The following is a 21,582-nucleotide window of genomic DNA, read 5'->3' on the forward strand; positions in this document are numbered from 1 at the left end:
CTGAAAGTCTTCTTTCCTTTCCTCTTCCTTTCCTGAATCCACACATACCTCCAAGCTAAGTGAAATAAACCAGGACTTTTTGCTGCTGTGTCAGATTGAGAAAGCAGAGACCACACAAAGAAAAGCAAAGGGTCACTTCTGAAATACAGCAATGCAAAAAGTGGTTTTTGTTCTGTTAAGTAAACTGAGTGTTAAAGAGGAAATAAATTATATCAAAGACTAAATATTCTTATTTATGAATCCCGCCCTAGAAATGGAGACAGCTTAGAAATGGAATGCAAGTCTATCCAAAATAATGTATTTCAGTGTTCGTCCCTTGAATATAAAGAATTGGAGAAAATTTCAGAAACATTTTCCAGTCAAATACAAAATCAAAGCCCAATACATGGAAATAAAGCCAAATAATTTCCTGGGTCTTGGTTCTGTTACACAAAGAAAACGTAAAAATTTGATGACTCGATATTGCAAGTATTTCTCACGCCTTGCCACACACACACACACACACACACACACACACACACACATCCATACACATATGTGTTTATAAAATTTCCATGCTATTCATATTTAAGATCTAATTTTTAAATAGTTTACTTTGGAAATATAATGCCCTAAAAGTTAACGTATACTTTTCCACATTCTTCAAAAATTAATACATTTTTACTATTTAAGGTCAATTAATCTCTTCCTAGTTTAAAATAGAAATGATCCATATGGTATTGTCAATAAAGAATGATGGTGAGAAGTTAGCTGTTTGGATAATACAATTAGAAAAAAGCATAAGCAATCTTAAGCTTCTGAGTAGAAAAAAACTACATTGTTTTAAATTTAAATTTAAATCTATTTCATTAGGAAAAAAGACGAACAACTCACTAGAATAGGGAAAGAACATATATAAACAGACAAAAGACAAGGACAGATGATTCACAGAGTAATACGAATAAATGTTTCATAGAGATGAAAAGTGCTCAATTTTCCATTATTTAGGGCAGTGCATGAGATGACATATTTTTCACAATTTAGACTGGTTGAAGTAGGGAAAGCACAGTGTTGGCAAAGATGTGGAAAGAACTGTCCCCTTTCCAGAAGCCAGTCCCTGCGTGCTAGGAGTTCGACAGTCATTTGAGAGGATAAGGTAGCAATCCTGAAAAATATTACAGTTGCTCACTACCTATCACCTAAGAATTCTACTTGATAAGATTTATGTAACAGCAAAGCTTGTATAAGTAGACAAATTTGACATTCACTGTAGAAAAGACAGAACACAGCCCCATGTCCATCAAAACAGATTTCTCAAAATATATCTATATCCCATATACACACAATGGCATTTCACACCGCTATAAAAATAACAGTATTGATATTTATGTGCTTTTATGGAATATGTCTTCTCTTTTATCTAAGAGGAAAAATCCAATTGCAGAAACGTGTGTATATAGAATAAACCCATTTTTATAAAGTAATAATACATAACTATTTACATAGACCAAATAGCCAAAAACATACATATGCTAGATTCTCATTTTCTTTTTATTTTAGGCAGGACTTATTTTACTTTCAGAGTAATTTCTGCCAACAAGATGAAAGAGAATATAATTTCTTATTCCTGAAATTTAGTATCTTTTGATACAAAAACGTCTGTTAGTACCAAGGTTTGTATAAAAATATTATAATAATCCACAAATCATGCTTTAATGGCACAAAAAGGACATTTGAAGAAATGAGGATGACACTATGGTTTCAGTTATTTTCCTTAGCTAGTGAGAAATGCCACATGCTAGTCCAGTAAGGTTTGCAACGGCAAAAACACTTCAATAATTTAGCTACTGACAGTCTTGACAGTTGTCACTGAATCCTGTCCAGCAATTCCATGACAGGGCAGAGGAAAATCAGGTGAAGGCCACACATGATTTGGGAAACCATCAAAATTTGGTGCCCATCTCCAGGCCAAGACAGCATAGAGTACCATCATGGTGTTCAAATACGGTCATAAACCTTAGGAACTGTCACAGTTATCACAACTACACATTCCAGAAAAGAGGGATAGAAGACGCAGGCTTCGGGAACAGGACAGGCGGCCGGCCAGTCAAGCCCCCAGCACTGAAGCTACAGGCAAAGTTGCAGGCACAACTTAAAACGCTGGTTAAAACACTCGTGAAGAATCAACAAGCAGCTGAAGTCGTATAAACTATAATTCAAAACTGACTGCAAACTGCCTTTTAAAATATGTAGACCTGCCATCCTACCATGTTTTCTCTTTTGCTGAAAGTCGGTCAGTTCACCTACGTTGTTACATATCTATGTTCTTCCTTCAGGAGTCACTAACACAGACGAACTATCCCTTTTCTGACACTGCAAAAGGAAGCCAGTTACACAATATACCAGGCTTCATTAAATATTCTAGCAAAATCCAATGCTGTGCAGACTGCGGACTCCTAAAATTGTACTGCTCCTCCAGCTCGGCATTTCTCAGGTTCGCACTACTGACATTTTACGATGGATAATTCCTGTCGTGGGGGGCTGTCCTGTGCATTATCCCTGATCTCCATCTACTCCATGACCAGTAAGTAGCACCACTGCCTGGTTGGGACAACCAAGATCTCCAGATACTGCCAAATGCCTCCTGGGGGATAAAACTGGCCCAGGCTGAGGACCCTTGTTCCAAATAAAAGTATATAAATCCTAGTAAAATCACTAATGAGTGTCAAAAGAGGAGAGAAGGAAAAATACTGCATGAAGCACAAAGAACGATAAAAATAAATCTAGGTTGAAATTTAAAAAGAGAGATATCCAGCAAGCTTCTAAAATGTGGGTGAGGAGTTAAGACTGCCTTTCTTCTTGAAGGTGATAATTAAGAAACATTCTGAAATTTCTTAAAATAACATATTGGTGAACCTAATTCCATCACTTCAAATTCTATGACCCTGAACAAGTTATGTCATCTTTCCATATCAGTTACTAATGTGTATATAGGGATAATAATGGTCATTCATGTGGGTTATTGTGTGGACTAGGAGATAACACAGGTAACACACCTAGCCCATACCTATTATAAAGTAGGCAAATAAAAAGAATTTTTGTCTTTCTTCCTCATAGAGTTTAACAGAGGAAAAAACTGCCAAAGCAAGGGATCCTAAGATGGCACTTTCTTCACCACGGGCAGGGGACTTAAAAGCTCAGGAAACAGAAAGAGTAAAGGAGAAGGAGCTCTTCCAAGAAGAAAGACAGTGGTCACAGAGGCAGAAGGATCAAGACCTGGCCCCACTCATCTTCTGGGGAATAACACGTGATTTACTATTTAATTCAACCATCTATCTACCTACCTACCTGCCTACCTAGCTGTCTTCCTCCTTCCCTCTCTTCCTTCAACTTACAAACCTTTTCATTAATTCTTAAGAAGACATTTCATGCTGTTTTTAAACTTACACGTTAAATAGTTATTATTGATCGTGTAACATTATCTTTGCATATAATACACTAAAATTCCCTGATTAAAGTGTTGTACCCAGTATCTATGTCTATTTTTTTAATATAGACTTTATTTTTTAGATTGATTAGATTCACAGCAAAATTAACTGGAAAGTAGTTTCTTTATGCTCGTCCCCCACAGGTACCACCTCCCTTATCATCAACATCAAAAAAAAAAAAAAACTGTATGGGTTTTGACAAATGTTTAATGACATGTATCTACTATTTTAGATCAAACAATATTTTTGCTGCCCTAAATATCCTCTGTGCTATGCCTATTCATGCTTTCCTCCCCGACCAAACCCTTAGTAACCGCCACACATTAATCCTTCTACTGTCTCCAAAGTTTTGCCTTTTCCAAAATGTCATATAGTTGGAATAACACAATATATAAAATTGGCTTCTTTCGCTTAGTATTATGTATTCGAGATTTTCATGGTTTGATAGGTTATCTCTTTTTAGAGCTGATTAATATTCTATTGTGTGGATGGACCATGGTTTACCCATTCACCTACTGAAGAACAACTTGGTGGCTTCCAGGTTTGGTGACTGGAAATAAAGCTGCTATAAACATCTGTGTATAGGTTTTTGTGTGGACATAAGTTTTTAACTCATTTGGGGAAATATCAAAGAGTGTGACTGCTGGATCGTATGGTAAGAATGTGTTTAGTTTCATAAGAAACTCCCAAACGGTCATTCAAAGCAGGTGCACCATTTTGCACTTCTCATTCAGCAATGAATGAGTTCCTGTTCCTCCACATCCTCACCACTATTTGGTGGTGTCAGTATTTCAGATTTCAGCCATCCTTATAGGTATATAGTGGTATCTCATCATTTTAAGTTGCAACTCCATAAAAACATATGATGTTGAGCACCTTTTTATATGCTTATTTGCCATGTGTACATGTTCTTTGGTGAGGGTCTGTTCAGGTCTTTTACCCGTTTTTGAATTGGGTTGTTCCATTTCCTTATTGAGAGTTTTAAGAGTTATTTGCAGATTTTGGATAACAGTCCTCTATCAGTTATCTTATGCAAATATTTTCTCTCAGTCTCTGACCTATCTTGCCATTCTCTTAATGTTTTCATCTTTTTCACGTATCTTCTCGCCTCTCCATTACACTTCAAATTTGTTTCCTTACTAAGTTAATAAAAAATATCTTTTTAAAAACCATCAGATATTTTAGGTTTGACAGGACAACTGAAAAGCTAAGACCATCATCCTCTCTGGCTCTGGTACAGGAGAGAAATGATTGGAAAGAGCGGCTAGTCTGTGGTAATTATGAGATGAGTAAGTAAACCAATCTTTGGGTCCTTCAGAAGGGAAGAAAGGGGAACCAGATAAATATCAAGAAATGAACCCAAGTTCAGGTCCTTAATTGTGATAATGTGTCACACAGCATGAATCATCTCCCCTGTAAAATGCTGTGTATACGGGTGTGCGTGCATGAGTGTGCTATGCCTGAATGAGAGCATAGAAAGGATCTCAAATTTGCATATTTGGCAGTATCTACAAGTAAGGTTTTTCATGTAAAAGGAGATATACTGATAAATTGTATATTTAAAATATACATTAGTTTTCATAAGCTTCTGCTGCTTAAGTATACTGGGAACTTCAAGAACTAGAAATACCTCAGGTTTCCATCCTCCTCTGAGAAGTCCTAGGTAGATCATGCTCTCTCTAGCCAGTGTCTATGAGTATACTACACACAACTTATCCAGCTCTTTGGCTAGAGTCCTACTCTCGGCTCTCAATTAGCATTCACCAACTGATAATCAGTCACATTAATAATATATACCAAAAGGCTAAGTACAAAATCTTTCCACCCAGCTGAAATACAATGGTCTCTGGACAGGTCAAACAAACTACTTTCAAAGACTGAAAGCAAGAAAAAACCCTCCAAGCAATTTATAATATATTCTGAGCTTATCTTCCTTTCGAATACATCTTAGGAGTTGTCTAGCTTAATGACAAGTCAAAAGTCTTTACCTAAGGAAACAGGACATGAAAACATGATATATCAAGTTAAAATTCAGAAGCAGGCATTTAAAAATATATACACAGCTAGAGTGGTTTCATGCATTCATGTTTTTTTAAGTGTTAAATCTAACTCCCCTTGAAGAAGGAGGTATTTTAAGAGTAAGACATGCTAAACTTAGCCGCACCTTTAAGTCTCTGTAATTCCCAAGGACCGAGGCATTATGAACAGATTATTGTTACTGGTTATAATCAGCTATACTTGGCAATGATCACTGAAGGGATGCCACATCAGAGGACACCCTGGAATAAGGAAATACATTAAAAAGGTATTTTCTCACCCTAGGTGAGAAAATGCATTATTAGAGTACCAGTAATTAGGATTTGAGGCTCTGAAAATAGATCTGAGTTTGGGGTCTGTTACTTATTAACTATAAATCTAAGGGCAAGTTATTCTACTTTCATGTGCCTTAGCTTGTTCACCTATAAAAGGAAAATATCACCACTTATCTCATAGGGTTTCTCTGCTCACCAAATAAGATTATATATGTAAATTATTTAGCATAGTACTTGGCTCCAGTAGGTCTCAACAAATGGTGGTACCCAATATTGCTATTGCTATGTTAGTTATGTAACCAAATACTAATTAAAATAACCACAACCAAAACAACTCCGGTTTGAAAGACAACCAGGAGGCTGCATCTTGTTAAGCCTCACTTAAAGTCTACTAATAATGCCACCATTCAGGCGTCCCACGAATGACAACAATCAGGTCAGTTTCCTTAAGTTTCTTTCCAGTTTCTTTGCTGAGATTACTCCAAACACAACAAGAGTGTTAGCCACATCAGCTTCGGCCACGAATGATGTCCCACATTAGTTTACATAAGAGGTGTACTGGAAAGACATCACTAGTTGATATTTTTCATAGTAGTTAATGCCACTCCTGTGTGAAGGCTGCGATCCTAAGTATTTTTCCTACACAAAACTCCATAGCGATACATATTCCCACCTACAGTAGTGGCTCCGCTACAATCATGACTGAGCTGAGGCAAGGATCAAACAATCTGCAAATATTTACTGAGAGCCAACCACATACTGGTTACAGTGCTAAGGATACGGTGGTGGAAAAAATGCATGTGCTCTCTTCTCTCAGGGGGACGACCACCTAGAACAGTGTTCTCCGACCTTTCTCTGACCTTTCATTATCCATTTTCTATTATGACCTAGTAATCCATATGTGTGCATATACATTCATATAAACAGTTGACAAAAATGACTGAAAATTTCATAATGCAACAGTCTTACACTCTGGTGTTTTCTTTCCAATCCAATTATATATTTTAAATTGATTCTGGATACACCAATAGATGATAACCCACCATGGGAACACTGTGGTCTCGCATTCCATCCCCTTCCCTTCCCTGCCCGAAAACCTTTGAGCAACACCAAGTTAAAGACCTTAACTAGCCCGACATGAACACGTAGCAAAAATATAAGTACCTTCAAAAAAAACTTTCCCCTGGAAAAAATTAAGTGAAGTCTACAATTTTTCTTATGCCAAGATTTTCTATGAGATATTTCTTATTCTGATTAAATGCAAAAATATTAAAACCTCATGCAATTTTTATAGTTCTCTTACTTATTCTAGGAGGAAGAGAATGGCCAAACTTGGTGCCAAACTGCCTCCAAACCAAGACACATCAAGCAATCCAGTCAACGCCTTTCATTCCTGCTAGTCCTAGGGCATCCTAAATTGTCAAAGAAACATTTGCAGAGAATAGTTTCTATCACTTAGTTAAACTCTGCAAGGCAACTCCCTCCCAGAACAAAAGACAATAAAGCTTCATTAATGCTGATCTCATTTATTTGAAATTTGGCATAAAATCTTTAAATAATTTTCATCTCATTTACCTCTGCTAGTCTAAAAAGAAAAATACTGATGAGCAAATTAAGAGCAAAAAGGAGACTATCGCCTTATTTGAGAACAAACTCATACATCATCTTGGAGCACACAGCACAATCATACCAAATCGCTTTTGTCTATTTAAGGCAGGTCTGGCAGGAATTTTATTTGGACACAGTCAAACGTGTTCAAAATGCTATTTGTACTTTAATGAAGCTGTTCTTATTTTAAAATAGGCTGTGATTCACAACAGCATATTCAAAATTTTAATGAGTGCCTGAAGTTATTCTAGAGTAGTAAGGAGGTTTTCCTAATTAAACATCTTAATTCTTAAATACTAGTCTCAGGTGCAAACCTCAGATTTTTCTATGTGAAGCAGAATGTGCTAGTATTCTGACACCAGGAATTAGAGTTTTATTTACTTCCACTCAAAATAAATACATGTTATACAGAAGAAATACTAAGTATTGTTTTACTTTTCTTAATCTTAACCCCATTAAGTCAGTCCTAAAGCTGCCTATTTAAACATCCATCATATGGAATCATAAATTCTTAGTTCTTTCTGGCTCTAATGAGGAGTCGACCTTCCAATAATTTCAAATACTCAGGATGTTTTTTTAATTCTATAGCCCCTGACTTTATATCAAAAAACATGCACTTTCCCAAAATTCCCAGCTGACTAAATGAAAATTTTGCTATTACAGTTTTTCACTATATTCTATACAGTTAAAGGGAATGGAAGAGAAGTGAAAGGGAAGGAGGGGAGAAAAGAAAGGCGATAAAGATGATGAAGGAAGAAGAGTAAAAGAAGGGACAAAAACAGATTATCTGTTACCCAAAGTTATATTTCACACAGGCACAGATCGATGAGGCTGTGATCACTCTAAACTCAGCCACATTGTCTGTGAAGATGACAGAAACTTAAAACTAATGAATTTATAAAGTTAATGAATTCATCTTTGAAAACCAAGATGGACATCACCTAGAAGTGACTACTGAAGGACTATGCTTGTTTTTCAGTAGTAGTCATCATCCATTGCCTTCTGAAAACATGGTCTCTTAGCGACTAAATTGTATTTCCACATCATATGGTGAGAATTTTTGTTTCCCAAACTCAGCTTAGCCATAAGAACAATCAAGGAATTTTAATACATGGCTTTCCTATCCCACCCCAGACCTAAGGAATCAGAATCTCTAGAGAAAAATCAGAATTTTCTGATACAGATTTAGGCTGTTGGCTTTCTGCCTTCCTGCCAGGAAGCATCCAACCAGCATTTCAACCAAAGGAGCCATAACGATCGTTCAAATAACTGCTCTGATAAAGGGCTGATGGCTTAAAAACTAAGGTTTGGACAGGACTACTGGAAGTTCACTTGAAAAGCACAGGACTATGTTCCAATAAGGTAAAAAAGGTGGCAGATTGTGTTATCAGCAGCCACGAAAGATGTCTGTGTCTGCTCAAATATTCAACCAATATGCATCATGAATCTAGAAAGTGAAATACAACACAAATGCATGGCTGTAATGTCTCTCTCACACAGTCTGGGGATTATCTGTAAATTCCAAATCTTCACATCACCATAGGATGTAGAATTTAATAATCATGCAAAACGTGGCACAAGAGCCTAGATATATTTATATAACCTTTGGTCTCCTGTAATAATAATTGCGTTTGGAATGAAGTCTTCAAGACCAACAACTTTCCTGTACAACATTCAGAAATAGCTATGTCGGATGAAAGAGCAAATAATTATTTTCTAAAGTTCCTCTTGCCATTATTATTTTACTTTTACTAATTACAAATTATAGTCAAACAAACTTCATCTTTGAATTAAATAATTTTTAAAATAATATAAGAACATACATATCAGAGGTGTTAGCCAAGAGTTGAATCAGCAGCTGTATGTTTAAGTAATAAGAGCCGCTCAAGTAAATTCTGAACAGCAAATTCCTCTGAGAAACATTCTTGACTTTTCTCTCTTCCTAGAGCTCAAGCTCTCTCTTTTGGCACATTCTGCTAATCGCACAGGATTGTGTACATTCATAGCACTTCATAAATAATAAAAAATAAAATGATGTCTGTAGGCCTAAGCCTGGAGAGATCAATTCTTAGGCAAAATTCCAAAGGTTAACTTTAACCATGTGGAAATTGTGCTAAGTGCCCTCAAATGTACTGCTAAAATATTATTTTCAAAGCAAAATGTACAATCAAAATATGAAATTGGCCATTCTGGCTGGGTTGTGTGTCAATGACCAAAAACTAACCTACTCACATACATATTATTGAAAATCTCCAAACCTGTCACCACATTTGGAATAAAAATTAATCAATTCTCAGTTTCTCATGATAGTGAGAGGAAAAAACTATAGCCTGGGTAATGCAAGAGAATAAGCCATCCAAAATTATCTGGAATTGTTTTAAGATTTATGTTTCTTTGGGGATTATCTTTGGGCACTGATCAAATTATATTTTTATTAGGACAGTAATGAAGCTCATTTCATTTCTTTAAGGAAATATACCTGACAATAGGGAAAGAGGATCCAGTTTATGTTCAAGTTCTAATTTATTCAAGTATTGTAGCAGGCCAGGGATTTCTAAACAGCTGCAAAAAAAAACAACTAAGTAGATAATCTACTAAAGAGTGTCTTTTTCTGCATAATAAGTAAAAAAAATCTCAACACACTGAAGATTAATTGGAAATATATCCTATAGCACTTGGCAAATGCAAAGTTTATACACAGTTATGGAATTACACTTGGAAATTCACCATGTCTTATGAATGTTTAGCACATCAGCTTCCCATGTCTTGCCACCATGATCACAAACAGTAAAGTAACAAGGTTAGAGTTTCTGTAGGAATTCCAGTCCACTGAGATCTAGCTAACAACACTCATAAAATAAATGTAAAATAATTTACATTCCATGTGATGAGTAACTAATGAAATCAGATTAAAAGAGGGTAATGTGGTTTAAAATAAGAAAGAAAATTGAGAAACCTTGCAGTGTTTAGCATCAGTTAGCAATAAAAGTGATAGGGGGAACGAGGCAGCAAATAAGAAACTAAACAACGGAAAAGCTAGACCACAATGGATAATGCTCAGTTTATTCAATCACTGCTTTTTGAATTGTTTGATGGTGTTTTCATTACCTACTAATGACGACATGCCTCTTTTAATGAAGTATGCACAACAAAGTTTATTGAGACTAAGGTTTACTAAAGTGTACTGGTGGATCGTTTGAAAACACTGCAAAATCTTGAAAGAAAACTTAAGGTGCCTAGACTTTCATTTCTGGCCATGTGTGCATCGAGCAGTCTCCTCCAGGATGAAGGAGAATAAAGGCCAGACAAGGGAAGTCCTCAGTCTAAAAAATATATTGTGAGTTTTCCACTGTCTGACAGAAGAGAAGCAGCAGTCAAGAAAGGAAAGGTTTGTTTCACATTGGAGGGGAAAAGATCAGCTATTAAATCTGTGTAATACATAAACAAGAAGACAAAAGTATAAACATTTGAGAGTTTATAAGTCAAAAATATGTTATTACACGTGGAGAATTATCATGACTCATGGACACTGAATGAATGGGCACCCTTGAAATCATAAGTTACTATGGTCTCTTCTTTAATAACATTTCTAATATAAGAAAATACTTTAAAATATTTTCCTATTCTTGGATAAGAGGCATTATTTTTAATAATGATAAATCTACAAAAATATTGCTACTTGACAACTATTTGGGGATAAACATAATAAAATAAAGGTTGATTTTCTCCCTGGCAAACCTGTAACAATCCCACAGTCTCCATGATCAAAATCACCAATTTCTCCATCTCTTACAATTTACCTTTCTTGGATTTGGCTCCAATCTTCAGCTTTGACGGCCAAGCAATCTGTGTATTTGTTTCCTCCATGATCTGTAACAAAAATTGAGAGAAATATTGATTCAATTAAGAACTTGTATTTACAGATAAGATTTTCTCAAAAAAAATTATTTTCAAGCCCTATGTTACAACAAAACGATCTCATTTTAAAACAATGCGAAAAAAAGGGGGGGGGAGGGGAGAGATGCATTTTTATAAGCCTTTTATCTATTAGAAATATTAAGTATATTTTGTTACTCCCAGTGTTCCTCTCTATGATGCACCAGAATTTTAACTTAGAGACAATAAGACCAAAAAGTACATGAACAAGTAATTAACCCAAGTCAATGCCAGAACCATCAGAGATGCCTGTGCTGAACAAAATTCCCCAAGACAATCGCCAACGATTGCAACATACCAAACATAATCCTTGTAATACAAAACTACATGGGTTAGGCCATACTAAATGAAGATATTTGTTTTGGGGAAAAAAATAATAAATTGCTTTGAGCACATTCGTATTTCATTAAAACTGATGAAAAGCCTCTAAACATGACATCATAGCATAAGGCTGCATTCCCATTATCCTTCGCCTGGTCCAAAATGGCATTTTTGCCACAGTTCTTTCCCATTTACAGGCAGCCAACACTGGCCAGAAGGACTGGGGACCCAAGTGTGCTGAAGCACAAACACGAATGAAGGAAGCGAGACTGCAGCACAAAGGAAGCAGACGGTAAATAAGAAAAGAATGAGTCACCAAAATGTTCACTCTTTGTTCTTCTCCACTTTCATCCTGTGAATCAGACTGTCTGCTTTTGTTCCGTGAATACAGAATTCACCAAACTGATAGAGTAAACAACTATAACTAAACAGGCAAAACCAGCAACTACTAATATACTAACCATTTAAATTAGGGTAGGATATTTACTTTTTAATATGGGGTTAGAGTCAATAAACTCATGGTGAAGACAAACACATTAACAGTGCAACTAATAAAATTACCTTTCCTCAGTATGTTCTGGGCATAAGGAAAATGGTTAACATGTTAACATGTACCATGCTTCATTTAATCCTCTTTATCACACCATAAAAGGGCTTTCGGCAGCTGTTTCAGACTGGCAGACCACAGATGCACTTTGTCTATCCATCACAAGGTTTTTTTCAGAAAAACATGAGCCAACATTTTTAAATCTGGGAATTTCCCACAGAAATTCAGATTTCTGGTTCTCTGTAAAACTTGGCAGATTTAGCACTTGGAACCCACATCTCTACACGGCCACATTTGGCTTGCACTGAGGAACAGATGCCTTCTTTAGTCAGGCCCAGAAGGCTCTGAGCTGCCCGCCCCCCACCCCAGCCCCACTGGGTCTCTGACGCTGAGGTCCAGAACCACTTGCCATTATCACCATCATGTTTGTATTACCTCACTCACCATTTATCATGGTGTTTATACTACTGTAGAGAAATATTTCTCTATACCCATGTCCCAATAAAAAATAAAAAACAAAGGGAGGTCACACCATCTTACTAATTCAAGGTCTGGCCTGGCTCTAACAGTAGGTGAGTTTATTACCCCAAGCCTGTAGGACCTGGCCATGCCTCTTCTCCTCCTATCTTATGCTGTCCTTGTTAACATGTTTTGTTGTCTACACCATTATACTGTTAACTCTAAATCTATATTTTAAAATACAAGAAATATTATCCTCCTCGACTTCCTCTGCTCCAGGCGTGCTGGCCTCCCCAGAAACATGCCCAACAAGCTCCCCCTTCGTGGAGCCCACTCTCGCACCACTCCAAGATGGAAATTCTTCTTCTCATCTTCTGCATTTCCTTTCTAAGCCTTATCACAATCTGAAATTCTCCTGTTTTCTGGGTTCACTAGTTTATAGTCTGTCTCTGAAAAATAAAATCCCTCTACCCTGCACACAGCAAGGAGAGGATATATTTGGGTAAATGAATCTTTGTAACACCCTTATGAAGTAGATTTCTTTATTCATCACATGGCTAGGAAGCAGCAGAATGGAATAAAAATCCCCAGATTGCTTGGAAGCACCATACTTTTAACTACCACACTATACTGAACATAGCGCCTCAATCTTTTTAAAACATGTATATACCAATTTGGAATTTGCTTTAGGTCTGATGCTACATCCTACAAATATTCATCACAAGCCTACTTAAGTGTCACATATACCAGGATCCACAGCTATGAATAAGACACAATTCTTGGTGTCCACAAGCTTACAGTCAAGTCAGGAACACAGACAAAATAAAAAATGCAACTGCCTGACAATGTGCTGGGAGCTGGCACAGGATCAGCTCCCTAGAGCAGCTCACAGGTCCTACCTTGAAAGGTCAGGGTTGGGGAGGGGAGGGCGGTAGTTAGTAAAGGCTTCTCCAAAATATTATCTGCAAAATCACTCAAGTCCTGAAAGTCAAGTAAAAGTAAATTTATGAATGAGTTCATCAGTCCCCACAGGCAGGCAGGAAGTCCCAATTAGGAGGGACTTTTCGTTGGTCACCTTTAATCACCTATTAGTTCCAGCTACTATTCATACATGTAACTTTGACGTGACTAAAATTAGATTCAGAATTTTCCTTTAAGTTAGCTAAGACAGCTAAAGAGATAAAAAGAAAAAATAAAATCTTACTATAATACTATTGGCGGGGAAGCAGTAAGAAAATTATATACTTTTCATTTTCTGCATAAAATAATTTGACCATTTAACCCAATAATTTATGTCAGGTGCTATAATTATTATGTTATAATAGAGAAGCTTCCCTGTCAACATATGGTTAGAAGATATAACTTTCTGAAATCTTAATCATTTACAGAACTTCCCAGAAATCATCCTGCATATTCTCTTTTTATTAAACACCATTAGATGCTCTACGACATAAAATAATATGCCAGAGAGAATATCCTAATATTAGGTAATAGCTATCAAGTCTAAATGCCTACTTCACAACTTCACGCACACTCCCCAAAAGCCTCACACTGATCCAGTGTGTCTACAGTGCAGTGGAGTAGTGAGGGGAAGACAAGCTATACCAAGCTTAGGATCCCTAATTCTAAGACCAGAGCTCGATCTTCTAAACCACATGATCTCCAAAGTTCTATAAGTCACAGTGAATGTCAGACCTTAAAGAACACAAACTCCTAGTTATTGGAATTTGGCACCTGTAGCAGACCTGTCCTTTATCACTAGGAAAAAAGAAAGCTCCATTGAACACCATTTGTGGCCAGCCAACGCTAACCACATAGGTCATTCACTAGGCCGCAGTCCCTATAAGCAAAATGGAGCTCCGATTGGATGCCTTCTCAGACATCCCTTTGTTCATCATTGTGTGTAATCTAGTCACTAAGGGCAGGTGGCTCTAGAGTCAAGTATCAGCTCTGCTGCTTCCTAGCTATCATTTTGAGGAAGTAATTTTGATCAGCCTCATTTTTCCCTTCTGCACAATTAATTATAGTAGCTACTCATGGAAATGTTGTGAAGTTTTGATAAGAAAACATGTGGGAAACCCAGAGTGTGGGAAGCATAGAGTGTGGCACATAGTGAGGGCTCAGTAATATTGGCCTTTGCTGTGTTAAGTACATATCAATTACTTTGAGTCAGGCATGGTTCTAGATATGAGGAATACCAACAGCAAGCCAGGCAGTGCTTCGCTCCAGGAGCTCATGATCTAACAAGGGGAAGATAATTTAACCCACCATTATGTACTATGTGCCAAGTTTCAACACAGGGCAGGTATAGGAGAGGGTACAGAGGGGATCCTAAACCAGTCATGGGTAGTCAAGGAAGGTTAGCTCAAGGAAACGTCTATTGATGCTAAAGGAAGAGAAAACACTGGCCAGCTGAGGAAAAGATAGAGAAAGTGTCCCAGACAGGAGTACATGCAGAAAGGAGGGTGAGCAGCAGTCCGACAGGGCCTAGAGGTGATATAGCACAGCCGAGGTGCTTCAAGGCTAACCTCACCTATCCAGGACAGAGATTATGTCCTCCACCCTCCTACAGCTCTGCACACGAACACGCTCAATACAGAACTGAAGACATGACACAAACCAAAGCCATCCAGTACCTACGCTTGGCTGTTGCTTGCTACAAATAAGCCCTGAGAACCAGAGGGGTAACTACTAACAGGAAGGAGCCATACTCACTTTGCCTTCGGGAAGTGTCAAAATTCCCCCTATGAAATTATCAGTGAAGCTTTACAAACCATCATCTACAGTGACTCCAGGTTGGTTCCTACAGTGTAGACACTACACACTATTAGCTGCTCTTCGCCTCAGCCAGTTACGGGAGTGGTAGAGTGTGCAGCAATCCCATGAGCAGGAGGAGGAGGAAGCACGATTCACTGGGAGGGGAGGGGAGGGGGAGCTGGCCCAGGAACCCCAGGACTGAAGCTGGACTGCTGGAGCAGGGGGCTGAAATGAAGCTTGACTCCTGGTAGAACTGGAATAAAGGCGAGGGTCAGGGGTGCAGAGGCAGAAAACCAGGGCACTAAGCAAGTTAGAGGTTCTGCATCCAGAAAGCCATGCTTAAAAAGATGTCCTAAATGGTCACCAAGACAAATAGGGAGGTAAATCAAAGTTGATAGAGCAACTGGAAAAGAAGACGTCAGGAAGCTATGGCTGAAATCAAAGAAGCCACAAAACCTGAGGAGAAAATGCATCTTACAACTCCATCCTGCAAAAAAATACTAAAGTGAATTTTGGCTAGGTTGTTTTTTTAAATCTTATTATGGCCTCTGTTTCCAAAAACCTTAACGAAACCTGTTAAAAGAACTACTAAATTTGAATCATTTTCTATAAACATTAAATCACAACTTAAATATTTTAAAGGACTGTTCTAAAATTTTTAAAAATTTTTTCAATGATAGTTGACATTCAATATTGTATTAGTTTCAGGGGTATAGCATAGTGATTAGACATTCATATAACTTATAAAATAATCCCCCTGATTACTCTAGCACCCACCTGGCACCATACATAGTTATTACAATATTATTGACTATATTCCCTGTGCTGTACTTTTACATTCCTGTGACTGAGGACTATAACCACCAATTTGTATTTCTTAATCCCTTCACCTCTTTCACCCAGCCCCACAACCCAACTTCCATCTGGCAACCATCAGTTTGTTCTCTGTATCTATGAGTAAAGACTTGTTTAAACTCATAATTCTGGATGCTGTACATTAATAAAGCAGCCAATGAATGAATGTCAGAGATGAAGGTGTGATTTCTCCAAGAGGCAAGAAAGAGCTATAAAGCTTACAGGTAAGTTCCATATATTTTTTAAAAGATACCCAGACAAACCCCTCCCCGCCACACGCATACACACACAAGAAGTGCTTACTTTCCTTTTCAAAGAGGCAATGTCTCTGAGTTAAACAAGAGCTTTGGTATGGACACAAGTGACAAAAAGTCACTGAGCAGAAGGGGTTGTGGATGCAATAAGTTCCTATCTAAAGACTCTGCACACTGAAAAGGAGACAAACGGAAAACTGTAACAGTCCACTATCTTCACAAACTAAGTTTAATAGAAAACCCCGAAAATTAAAGTGACATATTTGGGGACACTGAAGCAAGTTAATTTCGTGGATCCTATAATGGATGAAAACACTTGACACCTTTTCAAGAAGATATCATATATTTTCCAAATAACTCCTGAAAAACCTCACAAGGAGTCACTTCCCAGAAACCCAGGATATGCCTTAATCCTTAAGCAAGTGAGGATGTCTTCCAAAATGCTCAGATTTCAATAAAGGAATAATTGGATTGAGTGGCTAACTCTGACCAATGCCTTTCAAAAAATAAGATTCTAACGCATTTCAGTTGTATGAAATATGAACTAAAAATTGGGAAACATGCCTAAAATGACAAGTGCTTCCTTGTGGCACTAAAACTATAAATACCATGTTGTCAGTTAAGCTAAGGAATGCCTAGGTATGCGAAGCCACAAAACCTCTGAGAAGAAAATGACTATCTTTTGTCTCAGAAAAAAAAAAATCCTAAACTGAGTTTCAGCCAGCTTTTGTTTTTAAATCTAATTGTTATCCTGTTTCCACTTTCACAAAATCAAAGCTCAAAGAACAAATGTTTGATTTTGAATCATTTTCAAAAAACAAAGACACCTTAAACATTTAAAAATTTTGTTCTAACTCCTTATTCTGGGTGCTGTATGTTAATGTCATTTCAAATAGGTCGCTTTCAACTTCCGGACATTTTTGTTGTTAAAAGAATCTCTTCTTAAGATTTTATGAATTTGACCTCAAAAGCAAGGGAAGTTAAAGCTAAAATAAATGAATGGGACTACATCAAACTAAAAAGCTTCTGCTCAGTAAAAGAAATCGTCAACAAGGTAAAGAGACAACCATCCGAATGAGAAAATATATTTGCAAGCAACATCTTTGATAAGGGCCTAATATCCAAAATATACAAAGAACTTATAATAACTTAATAACAACAAAAAAAGCAAATGATCCAATCAAAAACTGAACAGAGGACCTGAACAGATACTTCTACCTAGAGGACATACAAATGGCCAACAAATATATGAAAAGATGCTCAACATCGCTAGCTATTAGGGAAATGCAAATCAAAACCACAATGAGATTCCATCTCACACCTGTTAGAAGAGCTATAATCAACAGGACAAGTAATAACAAATGTTGGAGAGGATGCAGAGAAAAAGGAACCTTCATACACTGCTGGTGGAACTGTAAATTGGTACAGACACTATGGAAAACAGTATGGAGGTTCCTCAAAAAACTAAGAATTGATCTAGCATATGATCCAGCAATCCTGCTACTGGGTATTTACCCTAAAGATTTGAAAACCCATACCCAAAAAAGGTATTTGCAAATATGAAAACATATTTTCATAGCAGCATTATTCACAGTGGCCAAGATATGGAAGTGACTGAAGTGTCCTATGATAGATGATTGGCTAAAGAAGCTGTGATACATATATACAGTGGAATATTACTCAGCCATAAGAAGAGATGAAATACTGCCATTTGCTACAACATGGATGGACCTTGAGATAATCACGCTAAGAAATAAGCCAAACGGAAAAAGTTGAAACTCACATATCACTTATGTGTGGAATATAAACCTAAAAACAACAAATGCATAGGACAAACAGAGGTCATAGACATGGACTATAGACTAGTGGTTACCAGTGGGGTGGGGGAGGAGGGGAGAGAGAAATGAGGTAAAGGGGGTTAAGATGGGTTTAGGGGGAGGGTGAAGTGGGTTAAAAGGGATCAAATATATAGTAGCCAAATGAAAGTGGACTTCAGGTGGTAAACACACCATAGAATATGCAGATGTCAAATGATAATGTACACCTGAAACTTATGTAATTGTATTAACCAATAAACTTAATTTAAAAAAAAAACTCTGCTTAATTCTACCAATTTCTGCTAAGTTTTTTTAGATGCGCTCTTATAATAGGCAAGAATCTCATATGTCATGAGGAAGAGGAAATTTTATAGGAGCCCATCTAAATAGATAACTATTTGAAAAATAACCATTTTAACTTTCTATTGTAAAGACCTACTGTACTCACTACTTACAGGGGATTAATAATTGAAATGCAACTTAATTCTTATGATAATCTCAGATCAGATGAATAGCAAATATTTATAGTAACAAAAGCATTGGGTCTAAAAATATTTTTAAATATATAAAGCAATTAAACTTAAGATTGTTGATATTAGAAAGAATATATATTTTTATTGTTCATCTTTAAAGGTTACTTTTTCATCATGAAAAATCTGTTGAAGATAGCAGATATTTAACAGCTTTGGAAGGTAAACAGTCATCCTAACTTTCTAATTCATATTTGCATTTCATAAACAGAGAGTAATGTACCTTGATCAAAGAGTAATAACACTTTTTTTCATATTAAAAAGGTACCTAATAAACATGAAATCCTATGTCCTTGTTTTGGTTTTAGTTTTTGTGAGAAGTAACAGAGGGAAAGGTGAGAAGGGTGGGCAATGTTTACATAAGCTTGAATTTAGAATTTTTTTAAATTGGAAGAGAGTTCTATCAGCTATTGAAGAAAATCATCACAGATTTACATAGAATTATTTAAATAATTTTGCTTTCTTAAAATAACTTGACAAAATTAGAAAAATAAATAAAATATAATTAAATTCTATATGTAGTTCCATAATAAAAGATAATTTTCATTTCTATTCTTCAATACTCAAGTTATAATAGATGTTTTCCACCTCCAACAAATTCCAGATTAGCATGTCATGTGGAAAGAGAACATATCTACCAATATTCACTATCCTACACATTTTGCAAGTCTGAAGCAATTACGGGTAATGTCTTACAGATCAAGGAAACCTTTGCCAAGCCAACAATATTCTACTAACATGCTTATTTCGCCAAATTCTTCAATCCAGACGTAAACTTAAAAATCCATAGGTAAGCAATCGGCATCTCAGATCAACCCTAGACATGTCTATTTATGCTGACTTTACTTGAAATATTTATTCGTGAACCAGGAAAAAAACATTGAACATTTTAACTTGACATTTATACCCTAGTCTAAACTATTGAAAAATCATTTAAAATGGCTACCAGCTGGGAGCCATCTGCAGTCTGCTTCTCCAAAAGACTAACTCATTTGTGCTCTATTTTCCTTGTATCAATAGAGAAAAAGGGTCTATCTTCACGCAGGCAGCTGTTTAAAGTCACTTCATGTACTAATGGATTTGAGTCAATATCCTGCATTTCACTATAAAAGGTACTAAGTGAGAAAAGGGCCAATTGAAAAACACAGGAAAGTAGAGATGGGGAAGTAGCAAACTCCTTGCATAAGAGGGTGTCTAAAAGCTGAGGATGTTTATGTTGCTGAGACATTAGAGGACTGTTATATTTCAAGTCCAAGAAACGCATTTCAATGATTCAATTATTCATCACCTCCAAAATGATTCCCCATATTTGCTTAATATAGTTTTCATGCACATTCCCTATGAGCTCTTCATAATAATTTTGTAAATCAGATATATGAAACCTGTTTTACAGATGAGGAAATCAGGACTCAAAAAGGTTAGCACCAGATAGGTATGTGGTAAAGTCCAGCTAAGTCATATAAGTCCCTGGGGAGGGCAATTTCTGCCTCGCTTGGCTTGGAAGGCACCACAAACTTATGGGGAGGTCGCTGTGGAAGCTCAACTGCCCAGAACTCTGCCATGAACTGAGGTACATGAGCAGCAGAGTGGCTGCTCCTCAATACCCTACAAGTAATTAATGACGAAGTAACCCAGAAATGGCCCCAGAACATTTCAAGCCATCCCCTTCCCCGCACACATATGGAAAATGTAGGAAGCATTTTGGTTGTCATGGTGACACAGAAGCAGCTACACTGGCACTAAGTGCCCAGGGCTACAGATGCTGAACTTCCAACAAAGGGCAAGGCAAACCACTCGAGATGTCCACGCAGACAGTCCTGGCTCTGCAGTCCCGATAAACACAGGTTTTGGTTGCCACGGCTTAGTTACCACCCCCAATCCACCAACAACACAAGTTTACATGCCAGTTACCAAAGTACATTAACTGTACGTACCTGCATCTAATACAAATTCTGCTGCCAGCTCTTCAGTACACAAATCACTACATGTATTAAGATGCTCGTCTCGAGCTATGACCAACCACATTGCTTCTGTCAAAGCCTGTCTGTGATAACTCACATCTATTATCGGCTCACACAGACGGCAAAGCAATAAGTTGTGCTCAGCTTCCTGTCTCCCAGGAAAAAAAACAAATGACATCGTACAAAAATGGATAATTGAACATGGAAACCAGCCAACAGAGATAAAAATTCAATAAAGGAAGAAAAAAAAAATGATAGCTGTTGGATGTGAAATTTGAAACAAATGTCAATGGGTATAGAATTAATAGCTGACCGTGGGAATGTAGACGCTACACTGTTTGAGAGACTCTCGCTATGCAGTCAGCGGAAACTTAGTGAAGACAAACTTATTGACATAAATAACCAAAGCGGTTGAGACCAAAAGGATTAAGATGTCCCCAGAGGAAATGATACCGACAAAAAAACTTCACGTTAAAGAAACTCTGGGAGGTATTTCACAACTTTGAAAGTACAAAGGATGAACTGTGGAATCTGATCCATACTTATGATTACGACAATTTACCGATGCACAGAAAAGATGTTCCCTCTGTATTGTAAGTTATACAACCCAAAAAGCCAGTACTGTTCCAACTATTCTTGACAAGTCTTTAACAAAGAAATAAAATGTTAATTCTCAGTATTTCGAATACTTAAATGCAGTGCACTAAATATTAGTTTTACTATTTTTTCATCTCCCTATATATTTATGATAGATAATG

At 36.9% G+C, this 21,582-nt stretch overlaps 1 protein-coding gene across 6 annotated transcripts in view; it reads right to left on the reverse strand.

Annotated features, from left to right (window-relative positions):
* BICC1 (BicC family RNA binding protein 1) overlaps nt 1-21,582 on the reverse strand; it is a 239,534-nt gene that overhangs the window by 93,032 nt on the left and 124,920 nt on the right. For all 6 annotated transcript variants that reach the window (XM_036222623.1, XM_036222621.1, XM_036222620.1 and 3 more), the window contains exon 3: nt 11,188-11,257. In XM_036222623.1, the coding sequence (XP_036078516.1) occupies nt 11,188-11,257 (70 nt within the window). The remainder of the gene's footprint in view (nt 1-11,187; nt 11,258-21,582) is intronic.

The sequence above is a fragment of the Rousettus aegyptiacus genome, unplaced genomic scaffold (assembly GCF_014176215.1).
Source record: "Rousettus aegyptiacus isolate mRouAeg1 unplaced genomic scaffold, mRouAeg1.p scaffold_m13_p_6, whole genome shotgun sequence".
Taxonomy (NCBI): domain Eukaryota; kingdom Metazoa; phylum Chordata; class Mammalia; order Chiroptera; family Pteropodidae; genus Rousettus; species Rousettus aegyptiacus.